The sequence below is a fragment of the Dermochelys coriacea genome, chromosome 1, assembly GCF_009764565.3.
Source record: "Dermochelys coriacea isolate rDerCor1 chromosome 1, rDerCor1.pri.v4, whole genome shotgun sequence".
In the NCBI taxonomy this organism is placed as follows: domain Eukaryota; kingdom Metazoa; phylum Chordata; order Testudines; family Dermochelyidae; genus Dermochelys; species Dermochelys coriacea.
In genome coordinates, this window is record NC_050068.2 from 114300628 (window position 1) to 114325875 (window position 25248).

Below are 25248 nucleotides of genomic sequence, written 5' to 3' on the forward strand. Positions count from 1 at the left end.
GGTATTCTTGCATAATGGCAGGAAACGTGATGAGTCTGGAATCACAGAGTTCCCCTGAGACAAAGAAATCATTGCAAAGTTTTGGATGAAGCCTGGAGATCTCAGGGTACCAGCTTAAGGCCAGAGTCATCACTGCAGAGGATTTTTGCCTCCATAGTGCTTCTGGGTCCCCCGTGATACTGTAGGAGCATGGCTACTGGAACTCCCCTATCGTCCATTACAAACTGCCACCCCATCTTTTCCCGGGAGTGAGCTGTCTGGGAGCATGACCTAGGCCAAGTCACTGCACCTCTTTGTAAGTCCAGTTGGAAATGTATACAAAATACACAAACCTCAGAGAAAACTAAACAATGCATCTGAGCTGAACTTCCTCAAATAGCCAGAAAAAAGTTTTCTTCCACAGAGGTTAACATTTGTTGAGCTGTAGTGACATCTTGTGGTTGAAGTATTTTTTTCAATTTTCAAAAACTGCTAGAACTGATTTCCTAAGCTCTGGCCATGGACAAACCACTTCATTTTCTCCTTTCAGTTTCCCCATCTGGGGATTGTGAGGATTTAATTAGTTAGTGTCCTTACAGTGTTTTGAACATAAAACATGCTATATACATTTTAATTATTATTATTATTGCATTTTCAAAATTGTGTCATAGCAAACCTTGCATAATTCAATTTAGTAGCATTACTGTTAAATTATTCCTTTTCTTAACTATTTGTTTTTAGCAGTGCCCCCAATGTGATAGGTGCTGAGCAAACTTAAAAGAAGACATGATCTCTGCCTAAATAAGCTTATACTCTGAAGATAAGTGTTCACATTATTTCACTACCCAGAGAAATGCGAGGTTAGGGATACTGTGGTGGTTTGGACTGATTTTTCTGGTATTGTAGAAACCTGATGAAAAGTCATCTAAACTCAAAGTTTGTGGTAGGGAAAATACCTATTTATTGCTATGGCAATAAAATTATTTTTCTCAAGGAAATATGGCTCATTGAAATCTAAAGGGAAATGACAATTAGTTTTGAATTCATGTGTCTGGAATTCAGATTAATAAAACAGCTGGAGCCAAATTAATGCTGTTTTAATCACTGTTGAAATCATTCTTCCCAATCCTCCCTGGGTTTGGATGACCCAGGATCAGCAAGAGCTGCTTAGAAGCCAAAGGAATTGCATCTTGGGGATAGGATGGGCCAGGAGGAATGAAAGGAAAGCCACAGTGGGCTAGAAGGATTAGGGAGAAGATGTATTGGAGAGAAACAGAAGAGCAATTGACAGCAGTGGATCTGAGTTGTATTATTTAAGCTAAAAACAACAGAACACCAAAGTAGAATCCTGGGGTCACATCTTTCCTGTGAAAGTTGCTGGCTCCCCAAGAAAAGATTCCGATGTGCAGTTTGGGTTAGTAATACTTTAATTTCCAAAATACATAGCTGTGTCCACACACAACAGGTGGGCTTCTGGGTGGGTCTGTAACACGTTCCTTACTGGTGATCCACTGTGGACACAGTTGTAATTCAGTGAACTGAATCTTCACACACGCATGAGTGCTGCTTACGGTGAAACACATAAAATTGATAAAAGTTCACTGAAGGTTCAAGTAACACAAGTGCCAGAGGGAATCTTTTATTTCAGAGAGGAACTCCTGACTATTTTCTGGAGACACACCCTATGTGTATCCACAGGGCCACCAGATAACTAGGAGCATTTGAAGCTGTGGAGGGGAATGAGAAGCCTTTGGGGAAGTTGATTATTCTTTTTGTACTTCCCGTGGGCTCAGGTCTTTTACATGTTTAAAAAAACCCAAACCCCTTGCATTTAGCCTTAGCAAGAAAAGGTTTGTGATAAGCCCTCTTTTCCCCCTCCCCCACCATTTTTGTTTGCTTGTTGAGCATCCAACAAAAACATGGATGTGTATCTGTGTTGCCACTGATGTGCCATGTTTCAAAAAGCTTGATGCTCATAGAGTTCCTGGACTTCACTCTGGTACACGTTTGCATTTACTAGTGCTATTCTTTTGCATGTTCTTTTGTAGAGAGAGAATTCATGTTGCTCAGGTTTCATTGAAAACATTTGTGTGTGTGTGTTTGTTTTCAGATTCTCACCAATCCAAACCATCACTTCATTGACAGCTCATTATATAAAGATGTTGTTTTAGTGGCCTGGGATCCTGCTCCTTACTCTGCAAATCTGAACGTGGTAAGTCCTCAGTTTGCTCATTTCCTCCCAACCAGCTGAAAACGGTGAACAAAGTTACTTGCAATGAATAGTTTGATTCTACAGCCCATAGCTACCTGTCAGTTCAATGATCTCAAGATTTTAATGTTGTACTTATAACTAAGCACACCATTTCTATATGGAGATGTATATTCACTGGGCAAAGTCTTTTGAATGGCCCTCACTTCTATCTGAGCAGACTACTTATTTTGAGGGCGGATGGATTGGTTAGGGTGAGATTTTGCTGTTTTGTGTATTCAAAATGAGAGTTTAGATAATAAATATGGGAGAAATTGCTGTGTGTGGCAGGTAGGGAAGTGCTGGATTTTTGTGGAGGGGCATGAGCTAAGGTAAATCATCACATCTGTATTTTCCATCTTCCCCGCCACAAAAACCCTACACTTAAATAAAAATACATAAGACACTTCCCTAGTCTCTTCCAAATCCATTGACCCCCAAGCACACCTCCATATATATATATATATATATATATATATATATATTCACAAGTCCCCAGACTTGCAAATTAATTTGCTGGTGCCCTCCTCTCCCAAATCCCTTTGTTTCCAGTCACCATCACCCCCCAAAAAATCCATCTTGCAGTCACTGGAGGGGCTCTGTAGAAAAGGAGGCTATTGGCAGTGGGAGCTCAGGGAAGCAATAGAGCTGAGCACACTGCAGCTGGAGATAAGTGTGCCTGTTTCATCAGGTGAACCCCTTTTAGTGCAGCTGACAGAGTGCTTTCAGCCTCCTCCAGGAGCTGCTGCAGCTGGTGGGGAAAGAGAGGTGCTGTAGTGATGTGATGTTTTGGAATGAAATTCTCACTAAGCCTATTTAACCCCTAATTAATTACTTAACATGGGTCTGTGAATGGTGCATAGGCCTTGTGTTGGTTCTATGCACTGGAGTGAATTGTATATTGGGAGCACGTGCATGTATGAGGGAGCAGAGCAGCCCAAGTTCAGGACTGGCTCACTAAGAAAATGTCCAGCAACCCAGGCTGGCTTGGTGACTATGCTTTTGTACTTTAGTGCCAACACAGAGCTGCTGGTCATAGGGACCTCAGGAGGTCATCTAGTCCAACCCCCTGCTCAAAGCAGGACCAATCCCCAACTAAATCATCCCAGCCAGGGCTTTGTCAAGCCTGACCTTAAAAACCTCAACAGAAGGAGATTCCACCACCTCCCTAGATAATGCATTCCAGTGCTTCACCACCCTTCTAGTGAAAAAGTTTTTCCTAATATCCAATCTAAACCTCCTCCACTGCAACTTGAGACCATTACTCCTCGTTCTGTCATCTGCTACCACTGAGAACAGTCTAGATCCATCCTCCTTGGAACCCCCTTTCAGGTAGTTGAAAGCAGATATCAAATCCCCCCTCATTCTTCTCTTCCGCAGACTAAACAATCCCAGTTCCCTCAGCCTCTCCTCATAAGTCATGTGTTCCAGTTCCCTAATCATTTTTGTTGCCCTCCGCTGGACATTTTCCAATTTTTCCACATCCTTCTTGTAGTGTGGGGCCCAAAACTGGACATAGTACTCCAGATGAGGCCTCACCAATGTCGAATAGAGGGGAATGATCACGTCCCTCGATCTGCTGGCAATGCCCCTACTTATACATCCCAAAATGCCATTGGCCTTCTTGGCAACAATGGCACACTGTTGACTCATATCCAGCTTCTCGTCCACTGTAACCCCAAGGTCCTTTTCTGCAGAACTGCAGCCTAACCATTTGGTCCCTAGTCTGTAGCAGTCCATGGGATTCTTCCGTCCTAAGTGCAGGACTCTGCACTTGTCCTTGTTGAACCTCATCAGATTTCTTTTGGCCCAATCCTCTAATTTGTCTAGGGCCCTCTGTCCTATCCCTACCCTCCAGTGTATCTACCTCCCCTCCCAGTTTAGTGTCATCTGCAAACTTGCTGAGGGTGCAATCCACACCATCCTCCAGATCATTAATGGTAATGTATTTTTATATACTGTTTAGTGTGCATTGAGCAACACCCTAGGACTTATCAGTTTCTCATTTTTGGTTGTTCCCCCCCACCCCACAGTGGTTTAAGAAGCCAGACTATAACCTGTTCACGCCTTATGTGCAGCATCGCAGGAAGAATCCAAACCAGCCGTTTTACATCCTCCATCCCAAGTTTACATGGCAGCTCTGGGACATCATTCAGGAGAACACTAAAGAGAAGATACAGCCCAACCCACCTTCATCAGGTTTCATTGGTAGGTGTGTCTCGCAGTGCCCTAAAAGACACGTTATCTAAATAATGGTTAAATAGATACACTCCTCATAATCAGGCCTGTTTTCATGCATTATTTATTGTGCTAGTGTAATGACAATGAGCAGTTAAAATGCACAGCATGGGAAACGTGGTCTAAAATAACGGGGTGACTTACTATGAATGTTATGGGTTGTTGACCTTAAATCAATAGTTTATGAAATGCTTAAGTGTATGGAGTTCTGCAGTGAGATATATGGGGGGCGGGGGGTTATATGAAAGAAAACTATTACTTTTACTTACAGCTAAAGTCCACCATGGGTTATAGATACAATGAAATTCCTTTTGGGCTATTACTGTCCATTGTAAAGTTTTAAAATCTTAAACCAACCAGTCAAGCCGCATGCTCCTTCCACAAACGACAGGGGAGGAGGAGTCTTCCTGCCCAAGCAGGGCTCTGTGGTACTACTCCAGCCTCAGAGCAGCTAGTGCATGCCACCCTCCCTTTACACTAGGCAGGACAGAATTCCAACTCAGTGTCTTGGTCCTTCCATAATATTTCCCTGAAGAAGGGATGATTTGGCCCAGAGGTCGCATTTCCTGTTGTGTGACTGTCAATGCCTGGTAGATGCTTATCACTGACATGTAGGGATACATGTAAGCAATGCATTATGAAGTCTCAAAATCTGATGGGATTCATCACTACTAGTGGATACACAGATAACAACAGTTCAGCAAGGGTTGCCTTCCACCTCTGGTTTGAGACTTTACCATTTCCCCCCATGGATAAGGGTCTAACCATAGTGGTCCATATGTTTATCATAGTCAGAAAATACTGGGGCTGAAGGCGAAGATTACCTGGATACTTGAGCTAGTACAACAGGTAGGAAAAGCCATGTCTCCCCAGTTCTCTGCATCCTCTGGTGGCTTCCCATTGGATTCCAGAGCCAATTTAAGGTCTTAGTGAAAGTTTTTAGGCTTTCAGTGGGATAGGATCGAGCCGTATCAGATCACCTGTCCAGTCATGATCCACCAGAAGAGCTGTGTTCATCAGAATGGTGAAGCTGCCAGTTCCCAGCATGAAATTATTGGAAGCTGGAGCCAAAGAATTCTGGAAATGATATCAGGGCATTGCTCAAAGCTTACTGTTCAGCAAAATCTTTCCTAGAATAATGAAAACTTTTAAATAAAATAAAATAACAGCTGCGGAACCTGGGAATGATGAAGAGGAAAAGTCCAGTTGTCAATCCAGAATCTGTCTTTAGGAATGCTGCAAAAAATTCCTTTCCGAAAAGATCTTTGCATTGTAAGAGAGACAACCCTGAGACATTTTCCATGACAGGCTAAACTATTGTGGAAAACTTCAGCCAAAACTGTTAGGCTATTTCTGAGAACAAGGCTAGCAGAAAATACTTTCTTTTTTTAAACATTAAAAAAGTTCCACTTTGTAAATGCCTACCCCCCCCCACACAAACACACAAAAGAAAAAAACAAAAGCCCCAAAAAACCCAAACCAGAAATGCAGTTGGAAACAAATTGGCCTTAAAAAGAACAAAAAACCCACACCACCATCTTTCCTCATGCAGTTTTTTAACCCCAAAAAGGGAGATGTGCCAGACTCCATGAAATTAACTAGGGACATTGCTTTTGCTGTTGATATTACACGGAGGGCACTCTGGACAGCAGTATAAAATGCTAAGATAGATAATTGGACAAACTGACTGTGAGCCTTAATTGCCTTATTTGTCATCTAGCTACTATTGCATTAGGTGCATTTGAAAGCTCTTCAGAATATATATTTCACATTTAAGAGCATATTGAATATATATCTATACAGTGCACATGTAACGTAGTTTAAACTGAAGAGAGCATACTACAGTAACTGTGTATTGTCAGAGGTAGATGTAAATGGTAGGATAATGCATAATAATGTAATTTAAATTTGGCAGAAATCTGATGGGACATGTTAGTGTTCAGATTGGATATCTATCAGCAACTCAAGTGACAAATATCTGTTTGGAACTGAAGCTGACAGACACAAATGAGAGGGACTGTATGATAGCCATGTAATCTAAATTTCACGGCACTGCTTTTTTGTTTGTAAATCTAAAAAATTAGCATATTTAGGGATGAATATCCCTAGCAAATATAATTCAAATTGAATAGAGGGACTAGATAAATGAAAGTTGTTATAAAATATAGCAGTAACTTATTTTAAAGATGACATCTAGGAAATGATTTATTAAATGCCCATACTATCTTAGCACAATCTCATTATTAGCATGAAAACATCAAATTAAGAAAGATCCTGCTGTTTATAGTAGCCTAAAATGCACGTATGAATTTCCACATGTAGAGGGACCTATTTCCTTTTAATCTAAGCCTGCATTTATAACTTGAACCAAAATAAGCATGCATAAAATCAGTTTATTAGAATGCCTTTTTTCTAAATCAAGATTTGCAGCCCTATAGTTAAAACAGACGCATAGCCTTTGTCACTTATATATTCTCCTAAAGGGACAGATTCTGTCATCCATACTCACATTGTGTAGCATGTTACTCATCGTAGTCCTATTGAAGTCCTTGGGATTACTTCTGGAGTAAAGTACTATTTAACATGGTTATAATAATCTGTACCTAATTAAACAAAGGAATGGGGGAATGTCGCTCTCCTGTTTAACACATATGTTCTGGATATTCTCCCATTGGAGGTGGTTCACCAAGTTTCCAGCTATTTATTATATACTGAGAAAGGGGCGTACAACTGAAAATAGTCCTGGGATGCAGTGAGAGGGAGAGAGATTCCAGCTGACCACGCTGTACAGAAGGATAGACCCACCTACATATTGTTAAGGTCGCTAAGTGGCCCTTTTGCTAGCTGAGCTTGAAAACCTTCCTAGCACAATAGTCAGGATAGCAAATCTTTAGTGATGTTACTAGTGAGATTGCTCTGTATTGTCCATATTTCGTACATTGCAAAGGGTACATACTCTGAGCCCAGACCTGGGTAAAAGTACATCCATGGTATGGAGCCTTCAGGAGCTCTGCAGCCTTCCTGGTACCACTACCTGTTGTTAGTTTGCCCAACACTTCCCATAAAAAAGCCCTGTTTTCAGATGTTGATAACTTTGCTAAATTTAAATGATCTGGGCTGAAATTTTCCATGACAGGCTAAATTGTTTTGGAAAATTCCAGCCAAAACTGTTCAGCTATTTCTGAGGACAAGCCTAGGAGAAATACTTTCCATTTTTTACATTAAACAAAAATTCTGGTGACCTTTCCTTTGGAAATGCTCTAGTGCTCCCATGTTGTGGAGTGGGGACTTGAAATTTGGCAGAGGAGTAGCCTTTGTTTCAGGGCTGACTCCTTTACTGTCCTCATGAAAATCTGCCCAAACTTGGTCAAGTTATAAGCCTTTGAATAAATCAAATCTACGCAGACTGGCTTGCTGTGGATATCGCAGCGGATGGCAGGGGTTTGTGCAGCCTTAATACTCCCAGTCAGAAGAGAATGGGACAAGGGTCCCTACCCAGTGACAGATGATGGCAGGCAATCTGAGACCTGAGTGAGCACTCTAGGAGTGGATGATGGAGAGGGAGGGGGAAGATATAGGTGCAGTTACCTGGAACTGTAATACACACCTTCCACCTTCTGCAACAAATGAGGCCCAGGGGCCCTACAGACAACAGTTTACAGCACCACTCCAGTAGTGTCTTTTAATTTTCAGCCATGCAGTGAGACATATTACTGGGATGAAAGTTGCATTCATTGGATACCGCACATTATAAGAACCACAAAAGATGAAGCTATTCTGAGTGAAAAGTGAGACAATAAAGAGAGAGAGAACATAGAGTGTGAGACCTACAACATACAAGCAGACAGAGGTGCCAGTTTTGGCTTGATACGGCACAACACCATGACAGAGGTGCATCACTAGAGAGAAAAAAAACAGCAGGAACGAAAGAGTGAGAGATAGAAGAAGAGGAATGAGTAAATGGAAGGATAAAAGAGGAATAAGCAAATGGAAGTACAGACAAAGTAAGAACATACACCACCTTGTTTAGAAAAATGGTGTGTTTCATTTACAGCACACAATTGTATCCTCGCCAGTAGCAAAAAGGCACTGAACAGATGGCGGGGATGGGGTGGGGGGGTGGGGAGGGAGAGCTTCATTATGATGTTTGTGAGAGACGAAGGCAATCTTTGGAATGAATACCACTGCTTTTTTAACTAATTGAAGCACTGCTATGAGCCAGAGATACAAACAGGAACTTTTAATTAGAGGAGGGACCACTGCATGTGTTTCATGACTCATATCCCCCTCCGTACAGTTCATCAGCACAGGAAGGTTGAAAATGAATGGAACATTTCGGTTTTGTTCAATCTTCTACTTTGAGCTGAAGGAATTTTATCTACTGTTGAAAGGGATGTTGAATTGGGGACTTAGTAAGTTGGGAGAAAGCTGGGTATTTACTTCTGATATGCCATAGTATAAAGCAACTAGTTAGAGCAAATAGGTGTTTGGAAGCCTATATGGAACTTCCCCTTCTGTGTGACTGGTGACACTTGTTATTGCATCACACTGGCCTAGTGCAGTACTGAAACATGCAGTGGCAGTGGTGGATATATTGCTCCAAAATATTAATATACATGTTTTATACAACAGTGGTGGTCAGGGACGACAATCCGGGTTGAGGCCTCACAGTGCTAACAAACGCAGTCCTTGTCACAGAGAGCTTATGATCTAAACTGGGCCACTGCACAATACATCAGGGTCACAAGTCCAGAACTGCACAGAGTAAATACTGTTCTGCAGTTAGCACTCAGCTGCTCACTCCTTCACTTCCCATACACCAGAGTTAGAAGGGTTCGGCGGAGGAAGACTAGGGACGGTTTTCTGGGTTCTATAGCAGTACATCCTTACTGTATCTTATAAGGGAGCATGGGCCCCTGGTACAAGTAACGGCTGAAGTGGCAGAAGAAATGGGCCCTTGTTTTGTGGTGGGTACAGCTAGCATTCCAAGCCACAAGTTACTTCTAGCACTGTCCCAGAGTAACAGACCATAAGCCATGGCTCGCTGTGACATCAGCATCCTTCATGCCCCACTGAATTTTTTTGTATTGTCGTTACAGTTCCTGTTAAGTCACTTTACAAGAGGCAGTTGCCTTTCTGTGGTCCCACCCTCGTGTGCTAAAGATTGTTGTTGCGACAGCTTCCAGTTTAGAACATGGAAAGGATGTGCCTTTGGCTGGCAGTGTATCACTGTATAGAGGCAACCATTCACTTCAGCAGCTGCCTAGGGTAAGGGATTCTTGTGTCAACTGGTGTGCTCCAGTCACCATGTGCCTGAGGGATCTACACCAGCAGCCTTGGGCATTGGAGTTGTGACATTTAATTGGCTAATGCTGTAATGGCCTCTTCCCTTTAATACGGTGGCTCGCTGTCGCTCATCTTCTGTGCACACACTGCGTTTTGTTGCTGTGAATAGGGATTCTACCTTTCACAGTTAATTTTTGGCAAGATGCCATCAGGTGTTGAATCACTCTAGCTACATCTGGAGTATGTAGAAGAGGGGCATACCTCTCTTGCTTCTAGAGCCTTTCATGACCCTTCATGCATATATAGTCACACCTACATGTGACATGGTACATGGGAATTATACCAAATCCATAGAATAGGTTCTTATGGCTGTGAGTACAGAGCCATACTCAATTGCATATCTGCCTGATTTGCAGTGTGGTGGTGGTAGTAAAATAAGTCAGTCTTATAGTAACCTATGTGCTAAAGAACACCGGCTTCACCTATTAAACAGTATCACTGCTACTAGTTAGTAGGACTTTACCCCGAGTAGGCGTAAGAAGGGAAATGAGGTAGGATAGGGCAAAATTCAAAGAGAGCTGGGTTTTAAGAAAATATAAACCATAACTAAATACATATTTTATTATTGAAAAAGAAATTCTTGTTTCAGGATTTACAGTTCACGGTACAGTTCAAAACTACAAGTAGGCATTACGGATTCTCGATAACAATACATTCAACTTCCTTTGTATGCATAATTCAAAATGACAACACAAGCAAGCAAATTATAACACTGGTACATTATCAGATTGTTTTCCTTCAGGACACAGATATAAAACCATTTCAAATGGCATGCTGACAAGAAGAATGCTGGGGATCTCTACCTCGGCTTAAAAAGAATGTTTGCATAACTTGAAAAGAAACAGTGACAATGTTAAACATATTAGTTGTTTTAAAACCATTTGCCTGTGTTATTGTTACCTTGGCTTAGCTAGTAATCTGGTAACTAGTTGCTAAAAAACAAAATTGGACTGGTGTAGTGGTTATTCTTTTCAGATATATTATCATGCAGGCAGAAAACACTCAAATATTTAAGAAGCTTCAACTTCCTTGTATACACAGAGAGGGGAGTAAACTCATTTCAGAAGCATTTCCGGCATTATGTTATCCATCACTTTTCATCTTTTCATTCTGTGTGGTGGGTTTCTTTAATACTCCAGCCTGTCATTTGTCCTTGAATAAAACTTAACAGCACATGATAATCTTGTTTAGCATTTTCATATCTATGAATTTACAGAATACATTATAGTTATTGATAAATGTTGCAACTTTTTGTGTTTACAGTAATATATATTGATTTCTAATCAAACTACACCATGCAAAAATCTACATCAAACACCGGTATATTACTGCTTATGTCTAGGCACAAACGCCATTTGGTGACATTTAAATTCTTTCATTAGTATTGATTTTCTGTAAATTGAAGTAGTTTTCTCTTGTGATTAATATTTGTCATCTTTGATTGACCAAACAGACATGAAATAACCTTCTCTTGAAAATGAACGCAGCACTTTTCTTCATTTAAAAAAATCTATTAAACCCACAGAACTGTGGGTAACATACTGCGTTCAATCCACGTGGATATCTGTGGCATTGTATAGCCCTGTTACAAACATGAACAAATACTCTTGCATCCAGCATTCCTGAACACCAGCAAAAAGTAAATTTCATATATACATGTGTTTTGTAATATTTCTGGGGATACACCTCAATGATAGCTTAGCTACAGTATTTACCATTGCTTCTGTTCTTGCCTTTTGTTTGTTAAATTTGACGGAGTCAGTAGCATTCACCTGAGAATATGTCCCTTTTACTTTGACATCCATGTCTCTTCAAAGAGTGACAAACACACAGTGTACATATGCAGACTAACGTGCAGAAAACTGTATTTTCTTTATACCCTATGTTAAAAAAACCTTAAATTAATGTACTTAATTAAACAAAATAGTTTAACTCAAAATAGTTACATTGTTAAACTTAGTTCTGTGGCTGTTACTGTGATGTGTGGGAAAACATTGGCATATACTGAGTGTGTGATAATCAGATTACATGTATGTGATTATCAGATTACATATATGTGATTTTGTTCAGTCTCACATAAGCTTGTTAAGGTCTCTTTAATGCTGACTTTTTAAAAAAGTGAAAACCTTTGGGCTTCATTTTTCAGAGTTACTGAACATCGACAACTCTTAACAGAAGTTGTGAGTGCCCAGCACTTCTGAAAATCAAGTCCTGTATCTGTACTTCTGCACTGTAAATAATTAAACAGTTTTGCTAAATCAGAAGCTGAGCTGAAGTCTTGGTTAATGTTTGAATTAGATTCCTTACTTCAGATGCTTTTATACGTCATCTGTTATTCTCAGGTATATTAAATTAAATTTTATATATTTACAAACTAGGAAAAATGTTTTAAAAATTAATTTGCTAACCACAAAGCACAATTGTACTGTGCAAAAGATGCATGTTGGAAATTAAAAACCTCTTGAGTTATTAAAATTACCAATAAACAAATTATCACATTTTCTCCTTTTGATTAGAATCTGTGTTCATTTGCATAAGCCATCCATGCAAGTAACTTAATATTTTTCATTTAATTCTGTTTAAATATTTTCAGCCGCACAGATTGCAAAATCCCAAGAGTTTAGTTGTGCCATTTAGACTCAATTTAAGCCCTATCTAAATATTCTAAAGTTAGTTTACCTTCCTTTTAATAGAAATATAATATATCCTATTGAGCATTTTGAAATATTTAAATTTTTATTAGTGTCCAAAACTGTAATATTATAATAAAGAAACAGCTGGGCAGCAAGCTTGATAACTTGATAATTTTATTTGAATAATATATATTTTAAAAACTCTTGGGGATTGGTCCTGCTTTGAACAGGGGGTTGGACTAGATAACCTCCTGATGTTCTAAGATTCTTTTCAAATGAATATTTTTTAGTGCTAATCATAATTTTCCCCACAGTAACTTATCTACAGAATACTCATAAGTCACACTCCTGAACTGTAGCCTATACAGCAACTTTTCTAGATTTTTCTGTATGTGGGAAAAACTATTTTTAAAATGTCCTATTTTACAGCTGTTGTAATCCAAATATGACTTTTGGACCATAAAAAAAGAGCTAGGGCATTAGCATAGACTAGGTTTGGCTTATCGGGAAATCTTTTCAGTTCCCTTTTTGCACATATGGTAGTACTATAGCCTCACCAGTTATTCTTGCCACATTTAAGGTCAGGTTAAATTCTTCTTTGTAATCTCCACACTCTCTTTTATTTTCCTTATTAAAAATAGATGTGATGTTTAAGCTCCGAGAGCTCAAAAATAGTGTATTATAGACATCAGAACTGGAAAAGGCCTATAAATCATTTTTTCTGTCCACCTGTTGATTCTGGATCCCCACGGTATATTCTTGAGTAATCTGTCCAGCCTAATTTTTACATGAATCAACTGATAGGGCTTCCCCAATTTCCTTAGAACTAGTTCCCCAATTTCCTTAGAACTAGTCCATAGAGGAGTAGGTCTCATTGTTAAGTTATTGCTCATTTGAAATTCAGTGTTCATGTCTGGGCACCTCAATGCCAAGCTACTGACAATATCAAGGGGGTTTGAGAAGACCACCCAAAATGCTCGGGGGATGAAGAAATTGAATTGTGAGGAAAACTTAAAAGAAATGTTTAGCAACAACTAAATAGCTGAGGCCAGATGACATAAACTTCCCATTTGAAGGTCATAAACACTAAGAAAAATGGAAATGAGTAGAATGGTGCAAAAGGATATAAGAGAACTAAGGAAATTAAGAAAGGGAGGCTTGACTGTCAGATTTAGAGGCTGTGGAATGCGCTCCCCAGATAAATGTTGGTAGCCCTATTGCTTGGAACTTTTAAAGAGCAGAAAGTACAGAGCATTAGAAAATGCACAGTAGGGAAAAAATATTGATATTGGCAGGGGGCTGGACTAAGTGTCCTAGTTCTTTGCATTTCTAATTTCTATTATTTGTTTTAGATTCCTACTATTTTCCTTCTATTTAATGTTTTTCTAAATTTGTCCTAGGTCATCCATCAGACAGTAGGTTTGTTCTTCATCAGTTCTTTGAACTGTTATAAATATAAAATTTTTAAAAAAAGGATCTAAAAGCTTTTAAATAAACCTAAGATGTCTAGTCACGCTCATGCAGAATGAAGAGGTTAACTTTCCTGTTTGTGCACTTTTTTTACAGTTGTGTGAGGAAAGAATGGAGTGTCATCTCTAATTTAGAATTTTATTCGTTTTTCAGTTTTCATCGCTAGATTTAAAAGATGTTTTACTGGATTATTAGGATTTCGTGGCAGGTTTTATGCTGTCAGTTTTATTAAGGGATTCAGAAGTTACAGATGGAAAAGAGCTATTCAGTCATATAGTATATTTCCCTTGCCAGTATGTACTCTCTAGTGACTTAATCTTCTCCCTAAATAAGGTTGGTTAGATGCATTGAACTGTGAAGTACTCTGAACCAGTGACACTACCCAATTAAAAGAATGTCACTGATTATTGTAGTTTTTATTGTTCTTTGTTTGCAACACGTTTTTAGAGACTTGAAAATAGAACTTTGCCAGTTGACTCTGTTTACATTTTAAAAACAACTAATATTTGTCCCTTCTTTTAAGCTTTGTCTTTACTTGCATGTATGTTCACCAGAATGAATCACAGTATTGTTCTCTTCTAGTCTTTAAATCAACTGCTATTGGAGCCAGAAGGATACTGGAAAAGTGGTGGAATTCTTTCTAAAATGTCTTAATAGTGGAATAAGCATTGAGGAAATGCTTTAAATATCTACTCACGCTTCTAAAAGGTATCTTGACTCACCCCGTATTTGAGTGTGTGCAACTTTGCAAGCACTCATTTACACAACTGATTTTTTGTGCTCTACCATTTGTGTGCGCAAATTAGATATTTATCACATGCAGAACAGATGTGTGCTTGATTTATGCAAGAAATTGTGTTTGCATGTGTAAATTTGATAATTTGCTTGCATAAGTGATAGTGTTCATCTATACATCACATTTTGGAAATTTGGTCGATAAAGGATAATGGAAATAATTCCATTATGTGAGCAGTAAGTAGCATAGGTTTACATAAATAAATAAATGCAAACTCGACACATTTATTCTAGTTTGGGACAGAATTAAATTAGTAGATGTGAATTCAGTAAAATATTTCATCACTGCTCATGTAAATCTTACAAAATTCAGGCTGTGGTAGATGAGGGAAAATGTATCTGGAACATAAACAATAGGGAAAGCAGAAGAAGGGCTAAGTGTGCCTCACACGCCTTTATCCAAGCCATGGGTTGGGGAGGAGGGAGCTTTTAACAATCAGCACTTCCCACATCTCCCTTATTCTTTGGCTGGTACAGGGAACACTTTCCCTCTTCCCCCTCCCCCCCGCAAGTCTACTTTAGGCCCTGCAGTAAATGTGTGGCTGCTGGTCCTGGAGAGTTCAACCGCAGGAACAGACAGACAGCATGCCCTACCAGACTGTAATAGTTGCAACAAGCGTTGAAAGAAAGACATTGTCTGATACCTGGGTCATCAACCACTTAAAAAGATTGAACTGCACCTGGAAATAAATAGGTATTAGCCAGGCAGGGTGCAGAATACCAATAAATAGCCACATGCAAATGTGGAATTGTTGTAAATGCTAAGGATGGAGATTAATGTTATAGGCTAAAGGGGTTTAACTAGGAGGAGTTGAGTGAAATTAGGGTGAATATCAGGAAAATCTTGGAGTTTTTTAGGCTTTGTCTAAGGGAAGGAGTGGAATCTCCATCACTCACTTTTATAACTATAGGAGACCAAAATACTAATAGGGAAAAATCTACTGGCAAAGGGATAAACTAGATGACACATATGTCCTTAATAAAGATTGACTCTTGGAGACATTGCTCATCAGATTATAAAGATTTAAACCTTCACTGCTTTTCAGTTCTCCATTAAAGAATTAACTTTTACTAGGAAGGTCACCTGTATTGTTCTAAAACTGCCATATCAAACAGTTTCTTCAGTGACTTTCAATCTTCGTTGCTATTAAGAAGTAGTAACAGAAGCCTGTTTTTGTTCTTGTCATGTTTTTTTTTCCCTATTCCACAAATAGCAGCTTCCTTTAGGAATGTTAAAGTAAACTGGGTAGCATGGCAATAAAACAATGTACACTGGTTAAGGTGTGTGTCTATTCATCAGCAAGAATTCTCCTTTAACATCTGTGGTGTGTCTTCTGAAGCTGTCTCTATGTTTGACTCTGGGCTCTGCAGACAGGCCACTTGTTCATCCGTTTCAGGAAGTACTTGATTATTACATGTGACTCCACTGTCCACTTTCTGATTCAGCTGGATTACGGTTACCTTAGACTGACATGGGGATTCTCCATCAGCAGCCGAAGGAGGGTAGCAGTGGAAAAGTAGAAGAAAGCATTTGTAAAACTGAAAAACAAAATAAAATCAGGGTTTCTTTTTTACACAAAGCTGCTAGACAAATGTAAAATCAGTGCATCTCTAGTTACAGGTTGGTGTCATGGATTCACTCTGAATGATTAGGCTCATAATTTTTGTCAATTTTGTAATTCTTCATTTCTCGCTTACATTCTTTGTTGCCTGTAAGGGAAACAGTAAATTTCACATATGTTTGGGAATCTTTCCTCTTGGATTAGTATTGTTACTCTTTAGAGTCATAAATTCCATCTAATGTAAAAGGAAACTTCAGTATAATTGAAAACATGCTCTAATCATTGCATCAAATGATAAAAGAAGAGTTAATTAAAAATACATTGTTTTAAAGTGACTTAAAAGAAAAGAAAAGAATGGAAGCCACCATCTTGATTATCTGATGATGCAGGGCAGGATGAAAAGAATCAGTTTTTGCATTAATAAGCATTGGAAATCTGAGTTTTAACGCTCCAAACTACATTTTAAACAATTGTTTTGCTTAATTTTAGTAGTAAATTAACTTTTTTTAATGTTGATTGATTTTAAATCATGGGATTTAGCTCTCAACCCCTTGGTGGCTCTCTAATTCCAAAACTTTGTAAAATGAAAGCCAATTATCTAACTTCTAATTTGCAACACCAAAAGTTGGACAGTATTATTTTTAATGTAGCCCTGCTATGAGAGACAACATTCCCATTTAATGAACCGGGATATTTCCATGCATGGACATGGGATAGAGACAACAATGCCTGGAACAGTGGATTCCTAGCTTTAAACAGGAAGTGAATCTCTGTGCTGATACTGGTGGATGTCTCAGAAATCTTGGACACAGTTGATGATATGGTGCTGATGATACATACGAGACTGAGCCAGAGTAAATGGGTCTGCATTATGCTGGATCCACTCATTCCTCAGACAAATCCCAGAGTGTCACAGGGGGCACCTGCTTGTCCTCATCTACAGTGTCCCTGTCACATAGAATCCCATCCTCCTAAGCATTTATATAAAACTCTTTGGAGATATCTGCGAGGCCACAGACTCTAGTGCTACCAATACACAGATGACACTCAGCTATATCACTTTGTCCACCTATGTAATTTCTGTGTCTCCAAAATGTCTCAATGTCTTGAAAGAAACCAGTGGATGGATTAAGAGCAACTGGCTCAAACCCACTCTAAGAAAGACACCAATTATGATAACTGGAAGAAAGAAATGCTTTGAAGAACATGTTAGTCCTGTAACCTCACCACTGAATAGTAGCATCAAGACCAGAGGTTGTAAAAATGGTGGGAAGAATCTGGGTAAATGCTGGACAATTTCGCTTTTCCCATACCAATGACTTCCTAAAACTAAATTGAAGTCAATGGGATTACTCATGTCTTTAAAGTTAAGAATGTGCGTAAATGTTTACAGGATATGGGCACGGATAAACATCTGAAACCAGGGAGAAGGGAAGGGAGAAGACTCTTAAGTTTCTATGCCTTTACATAATTTTGTTTATTGTTTAGATATGAAGATGATAGGTATCCAAGAAATACCTTGGTGGGGGAGGGGGAGTTTCATATAATTTACACACCATCTAGTGTGCTAGGTGCATCAGACAGATATAAAGATAAGGTCTGTATTGCTAAAGAACTATATAAATAGACAACATAATAAGGGAATGCATTAAAGGGGGTAATGAAGAAAAGTGATGTGATTTGAATAGTGAGGTTTAGGATATGCCTGGGTTAGTTCCATGATTTTGTCATGGAATTTTTGGAGGGGCAATCTCTTTGGTGAATTGAGCAGGATGGAGATGGTAGTCCAGGGTTTTAAAGGGCTTTTATTGGTTTCTTAAGCCTGATGTCCTATCATGTCAACACTGCAAGAGATCATGGTATTTATATAACGGCGTAACAGGGCAACTGTTTTATTACATTTGAATATATTTAAACTAAGTACAATAAAGCATTTTGAAGTGCAGTGGTGAAAGACAGTAGATCACAGGATTGCAGAAAAATTCTAAGGAGGTGAAATAGCTATATTTTTATTTCTAAATTTCATTTCAGGGATCCTCATCATGATGTCCATGTGTAACGAAGTGCACGTGTATGAATACATCCCTTCAGTCCGACAAACTGACCTTTGTCACTACCATGAACTATACTATGATGCAGCTTGTACCTTAGGGGCTTACCATCCACTGCTGTATGAGAAAATGCTGGTACAGAGGATGAACAAAGGGTTACAGGATGATCTGTATCGGAAGGGGAAAGTAATCTTGCCAGGGTTCAGGTCTGTAAAGTGCCTGGGACAGAATCACTTCCCACACTTGTAAAAGTGAATCATTCAGAAACAATGTGCAATAAGGTACTACTGTCGTACTATAAACAAGAAAGGAATACTTGAAAATGTATCTTAGACCAACCTAGTCTTGAGTCTATAAACTGTAATTAAGTAGCAGGCTTGAGAGTTCCTTCATTCCTAACCCTGAGTATGTATTACTGCTTTGCAAATAGTTAAAGAAAAAAAGCTTCGCTCATGAAAGGTGCAAAGGCACAGTTAGGTAGAAATACAATGTATTGTTGTGGGCATGACCTGTCAGAAAACATCAGAGGTTTCTTATGCCACATGTACTAGATGCCAAACTTGAAAAAAACAAAACAGTTAAATCTGACATTATGAAGCAGCCTGTATCATTCATGCACAGGGCTGTCTGCTAAGAGATGGATGATTTCTCATCATATCACAGGATTTTCACATTTCCCCCCCCCCCCCCGATAAAATAATCATGGTTTTGAACTGGGCCATGCTATGAGTATAATGGGCCTGATTCTCATTTACACAAAGCTCCCTTTACTCCATTCTGGCAAGGTAAACGGGCTTTAAAGTGAATGTAAATTACCAATATAAAGGACCTTCGTAAATAAGAATCAGGCCCAATAACTAGTCATTGTATTCAGGTAGTTTCTGCAGCCAGAAATTAATAAGTGATATTTACTCACTTTTAAATGGATATTACTGTATACACAGCCAGGTTATTTAAATAAATACAGTACTACTGCACATATCTGTCATGGTCCATGCAGATGCTGCATTCAGGCAAAGGATGAAGAAAAGAGAATCTCCTCCTTTCTTCAGAAAGCGCTTATTCTGCCCTCATTCAGCTTGTGCAGAAGACCAGCAAGAGGGCATAAGTGAGACCGAAATGGTGCATGGGCTTTCTGCCTGGGGGCAGTTTCCCCCTCTGTGCATATATGTAGATAAACACTCCAGGGGAAGGGAGACAAATGTATACATTTGAAAGCAAGTTATAAAAAACAGATTTCTTACAAACATGTAGGCCTGCCTTTTCCAAGGATATAATTATTTTGGATGGGGAGATTTCAGAAATTAGGTGTTTTCCTATTTTGTTGTAAGCCAAGTTAAATTCATTTATTATTGCTTTTAAAAAAGCATGGCATTTTGTGTTTTGTTTTTGTGAGAAAAGAACAGGCTGTCAGTATTTTTTTAAATTCAAAACTATGAAGTCTATGTCCTGGAGACCTTAGGCAATCTTACTATGGCTTACACCCTGAGACAATCTCATAATTTCATTGTAAAAACACAGCATGGGTATTCTCTAAACTACTTCTAAAATCCACCTGGATGTTAATGCATTTAAAATACGTTTTCTCTGATGAGTTCAATTTCAGGCTGGAGATTGGTTAATGTTCTTGTTTGCTTTTTAAAATTTGGTTTTCCAGTGAGCAAAATTCAGTAGGAGTGATTACGTACAAGAAATCATACATATGCTATCCATATCCATACAGCAAAAAGATGATTGGCTGGTAGAAACACTGTGTTATTAACAGCAGTGGAGTGGAAAAGCATATTTCACATATTTAGCTATTGGCTACTGAGAGAGAGCTGGCGATGGAGAAACCCACGTTAATGTATTTTCGGTCATCTTTGTTTATAAAAATCAGTGGTTTTCAATCTTTCTTTCTTTTTAGGAGCCACTAAAAAATTTCAACTGGAGGTGTGGACCCCTTTGGAAATCTTAGACATAATCTGTGGATCCCCAGGGGTCTGTCGACCACAGGCTGAAAACCACTGATATAAATATAAATCAGAAGAATTTTGTAATTCTCCCATCCAACCTTTCCTGCTGTTTTTCCTCCCTACAAGAGCAGAATTAGTTTACTGCACTTTAGCCTTCTTTTTTCAAGTTGTCATTATCTTGGGCTTTGCCGTCCTTCTAAAATTCTTCCTAGCTGACAGAAAGTGTGTCCATGTGTTCCGGATATGCCTTGTGTTAATTGGATAGGTATGTTCATAAAGCATTTTTTTCATACTGCCAAATGGACAGCATTCATTAATTTCAGCCTTTGCATCTGGATGCATTACATACTGATTTTGGAAAACACATTATAATAATATTTTATGTCCATTTTTGTTTTTAACAATATCTAGTCTTAGTAGTGCTATATAGCCTACAAAGGGAAAAAAATTTCCCCATATATTTGTTTCACTTAATTCACCTTCTGTGAAACACGTTAAATCGGATTTTTTCCGCACAGGCAGAGTGGCACTTTGTCCTACAGTGATCTTAGTATCAGATCAGGGTTTCCCATGTGCCAAGTTCAAATTGGATTAGTTCCCACACCTTTCAATAAATGGAGTTGATCATATTTCTAGTACAAATGAGTACCGTAAGTCACTGTGCCCTGTGCAGAAGTCTCTAAGACTCCACAAAATAGCATGCCAGTTTCCCACTCATTTGCCCATGCTAAGCTTAAACTCTTGTCTCCATCAGGAATACAAAAAGCTAACCAGCAATACTCACAATTGTCTACAACAATAGGAGTGCGTTGTATGATGCGCTAAATAGTCCGTCATTACGGCGCAGCTTGTATGCAGCCCTAGTGGACTCTAAAGAAAAACGAGAGGCTGCATACTTAGCACTCCTGCTTAAATGAAGTGCTGCCCTTTAAAATTCTCACACAACCCTGGGTACGCATTCATCCAATGGATTTTATACTTGCATGGCATATCCTTTTTTGTGTGGTAATAGTGCGCACTTGCGGCACCTGAGCAGAAAATCTTTCTTGGCCAAGTGCAAATGCCAGGAAACTGTCACCTTTCCCTCGATGATATAATTATTTAAATTGGTGTGGATCTTTCAAACACCATGTCATCTGTGCTAATTCTATCCCTATGTATATTACAGTTCACCAACCATATGAATGTTATAGCTTCACACTTGAGCTTAGCTTTGCTTTAGAGCTGTGCTAAGTGCACCAGCCTCTTCCCAGAAAGGAGGCCAGCGTCAACTCTTTGAAGCACAGGGTCTCAATCATCCCAAGGAGGGAGGGTCTTAAGGTGGCTTCCAAACCCTGGTTTCCCCTGTGATATTTCATTGTTCTACAAACACAGGCATCTTGACAATTTAAGATTTTCTCCTCCCACTCCTGCTGTTTATCTTAAAAAAAAAAAAATCAGTACAAGTTCAGCTGAGCCTGATTTGCTAACTGAGAATTCAACTGAAATTTTACTTCTGAACAACAAGAGGCCAGCAGGGGGAAGCAAAGGGCAACATGAAGAGAACTACAGAACTGCTGCTTTCACCAACCTTCTTTCCCTTCATGGTGCCTCCCTCCTGAGTTTTGGTATTCTTTGCTTTTATGGGAGGCCATTGAGGGTTTTGTGTGTGTTGGGTTTTTTTAAAAAACTTTGAGAGCAGAAATCATTTATCAAAAATCCAGACAAATCAGTTACATCTAAAAGAGTGAATGAATGTGTGTTAGGTGTTCAGTAGACATCTGGATAGCTTTTTAATAATGGTAACTGGTGACTGATGTTTTATATATACATAAGTGACGTATGATGCATTTCCCCATCCAAATCATTCATCGATATTTTAGGGTGTGATCTTGTCACCCATGTATGTAAGTAACTCCCACTTGAAGTGAGTGGGAGATTTGCCTAGGCAAGGCCTGCACGTTCCTGAAACATAACACACATGACACAAATGCTCAAGTTAGACTCATCCCCCTTTTATGCCTCTATAGTTATAAAAGCCTAGTTGCTGTGCACTGATGGTATATGATTAACAGGTGAGACGGTTGCACTTAAAAAAAAATCACCTACAAAGCTTGGGTAAATGCGCTGAATTTGTTAATTTTTGGTTTGCTGTGTTTTCCACTGTGAATTATGCAGCTTTTTCAACAGGTGGTGGCTGTATTGTTTTATGCATGAAGCCTTTAGATGGTTAAATCAAGGTATTCTTCTGTTAATTCCGGATAAATTATTAAAGTTTTGCCTCATTTTGAGCCACACGTTTTTAAGGGGGAAAATATTTCTGATATTCCATTCCTTCTGTTTTCCCAAGGCTTACCTGGTCCTCATTCTCTACCCTGTTAGTCAGTGAAGTTACACCAATGTAACAGATTTGTATGTGTTAAAGAGAGAGAGAGATCAATGTATAATTATATTGATCTACACACACAAGGCTGGTCTACACACTGAGCACAAATATTTAGCTAAATCAATGTACTGGTGTTGACATTCTTTTGTTTCAAATTAAGAATTCCTTCTTAATTCTGTTTGCATCAATTTCTTGCCAAATTAAGCAAAATTGAAATAGTTCATTTTTAACTGGAAGTGAGTGCCACATTAAGAGGTTGCACAGATTTAACTCAATCCATTTAGAAACAGTTTGAGTTAAACGGGTGCTCAAATTATGTGTAGATACGGCCATACCTGGTTACTTTTGTGTTGGTCTTCCTCTTCAGTAATGCTCTCATAAACCGGGAAATACTATTCAGACACTGGTACAAACTTATGATGAAAGTAATGTGAAATACATTGTCTGTGAAAGTGTCACTTTGAGTTCTTTCCCTTCATTTACAATCCATAGATATGTTCGACTGTTTTTTGAAGCACACTGTGAAATGTCATTAGAGAACATATACAGATTTCCTGAATGCTATCCTCTCCAGTGCAAAGAGGATACCTGATTTAACTGTTTGAACTTTTAAAGTAGCCCATGTCTGGGCATGCCTCTCACAGGCTTATTTAATTAAATGAATTTTGACACTCAGAGTTTTGTTCTTTAAATATCAGCTATGTAGAAGTCTTACATGTATCCATATCATCTCATCCTCTGTGAAATGTAGTCATTGAACTATTCAAATATGGAAGACTGTGTACTTTTTTAATAGCTTTGAGAATTATTTTGTATGATGATTTTTTAAATGAATGTGTACTCTTCAACAAATTAAATCTTAAGATTTTACAGGAGTCACATTTTTAAACAGTGTTTGTATACATTTTAACACTTTTCTATTTTCTATTTTGATTTTGTATATTTTTATTATGCAGTGTACAGATTTTTGCTGTAAATAAAACATTTGTTTTCATTTATTTAGTAGTGCTGGTCCTTAGCTTGAATGGATGAAATTGCACATGACATGAAATGAGGATGTTACTGGTCAGTTTTACATAGTGAGGAGACCAAGATCTTGAATTGAAACAGAGGTAGAGGCTGACAAGTAGCTTGTTTAATTAAAAATGGAAAACATACAATAGAAGTGGATTGGGATACAGAGCAATAAAAGGGATTATGGACGAAATGGTTGCTATAAACCACTGATCAATAAAAGGATGTGGGATGACTGTGAACAGACTTCGCTCAGCGACAAGAATAGGGAGAATACACAGACACTGAGGGCTGGTGTACACAGGGAAGTTGGCCAGAATATCTATAGTGGAATCATTATTTCAGAATCAAGTCCCTGTTGTTATAGACTAGAGTGTCCTCATGGGCAGTTATTCTGGCATAGCTACAGAAGAATAGTTTATTTCACTATAGCTGAGCTTGTCAATTTCTCTGCTTAGTCAAGTCCTAAGAAAAGGCTGCACTCTAGTGCCTAGATGCTCGATTCAGAATGTAGGCAAACTTCTGCTGAAATGAATGATTTGCCTTCTCAAGAAATCGTGTTCTAAAGTTAGTAAAGCAAAAATTTCTTTACACAGACCATAATTTAAAGTGAAGAATGAACGAAAAAAGGGAAAACATAATTGCACAGACACTTAGGGGATAAAATACAACATTGTGCAACCATGAGGCGGCTGAGCCAAAGCCCATTGAAGTCTATGGGAGTCTTTCAGCTCATTGTAAAGAGCTTTGGAACAGGCCCCTAATTTAGAGAGGTGGACTAATCTAGATAGCCTGCATTTTTTTTTCATCTCAGAGTTCCTGTTTACTAGGCATGGTCAAATTGTGAGGCAGTCAATTAAACAGCAGTGAGGTGTTAGATGTTGGATTGTTGTTTAGATAACCACAAAGACATTACGAAGTCAGAATCCCACCTTTTATTATAGCATTTACTTGAGAGGAGTGTGCATGTGTGGAAACTAGCCAATTTCACTTTTTCAGAAAGGAAACTTAGTCATTTACACTTACCACACAACATGAAAGTAAGATAAGAGGCCTTTTTTGTTTAATAATGCTCTGATCAGCTAAAGGCTGAACAAAAAATCACTCTTTTGAAAAACTTGATTTGAAGAAGGCTTCCCCTTTCAGGCCCTTCAGATTAACTTAACTTGTGTTTTTTACCTGTATTTTTTCACAAGATCACTGCATTCTTCATGGTAAAATGAACCTAGCAAATAAGGGGCATTGGAGGGGGAGATTCCTTGCTGATGAAGAAGCAAGCACTAATTCTTGGGGTGAGTGGGCAAGCTTGTTTGTCTGTTTGGTTTTTCTTTTGGCTTGCTTAAAATGTACAGTGTGGCCTGATGGGAATTGTGTGTAAGGAGAGAGTTGGAGTGGGGGCCAGGGGTTTACTAGCTGCTACCTGAGTAGGCACTAGCGAGGCTCTAGCCTCCTGTCCTCTGATCCTTGATCAGCCTTGATCATCCTTGTGGCTACCCTGCCAGTGTGTGTTAATGGGGGGGCAGGTCTGACCTAGGAGAGAATGGCTTACAAGCTAGATGCTAAGTGAACAGGGGATAGCACACAGGGGAATT

The 25248-nt window shown here is 38.9% G+C and overlaps 2 protein-coding genes across 8 annotated transcripts in view; one reads left to right on the top strand and one right to left on the bottom strand.

The window, feature by feature from the left end:
* Positions 1 to 23640, top strand: part of ST6GAL2 (ST6 beta-galactoside alpha-2,6-sialyltransferase 2) — a 275950-nt gene extending 252310 nt beyond the window's left edge. For 6 of the 7 annotated variants that reach the window (XM_043509904.1, XM_038377770.2, XM_043509987.1 and 3 more), the window contains 3 exons: positions 2090 to 2191; positions 4261 to 4435; positions 18303 to 23640. In XM_043509904.1, coding sequence (XP_043365839.1) covers positions 2090 to 2191; positions 4261 to 4435; positions 18303 to 18571 — 546 coding nt within the window. In that variant the 3' untranslated portion in view covers positions 18572 to 23640. Of the gene's footprint in view, positions 1 to 2089; positions 2192 to 4260; positions 4436 to 8158; positions 8432 to 18302 lie in introns of those variants that run through there. The other variant, XM_043510074.1, reaches the window with a different exon arrangement.
* LOC119845486 (opsin-3-like) overlaps positions 15213 to 25248 on the bottom strand; it is a 119044-nt gene continuing 109008 nt past the window's right edge. The window contains exon 4 of the mRNA XM_038377839.2: positions 15213 to 16248. Coding sequence (XP_038233767.1) covers positions 16006 to 16248 — 243 coding nt within the window. The 3' untranslated portion in view covers positions 15213 to 16005. The remainder of the gene's footprint in view (positions 16249 to 25248) is intronic.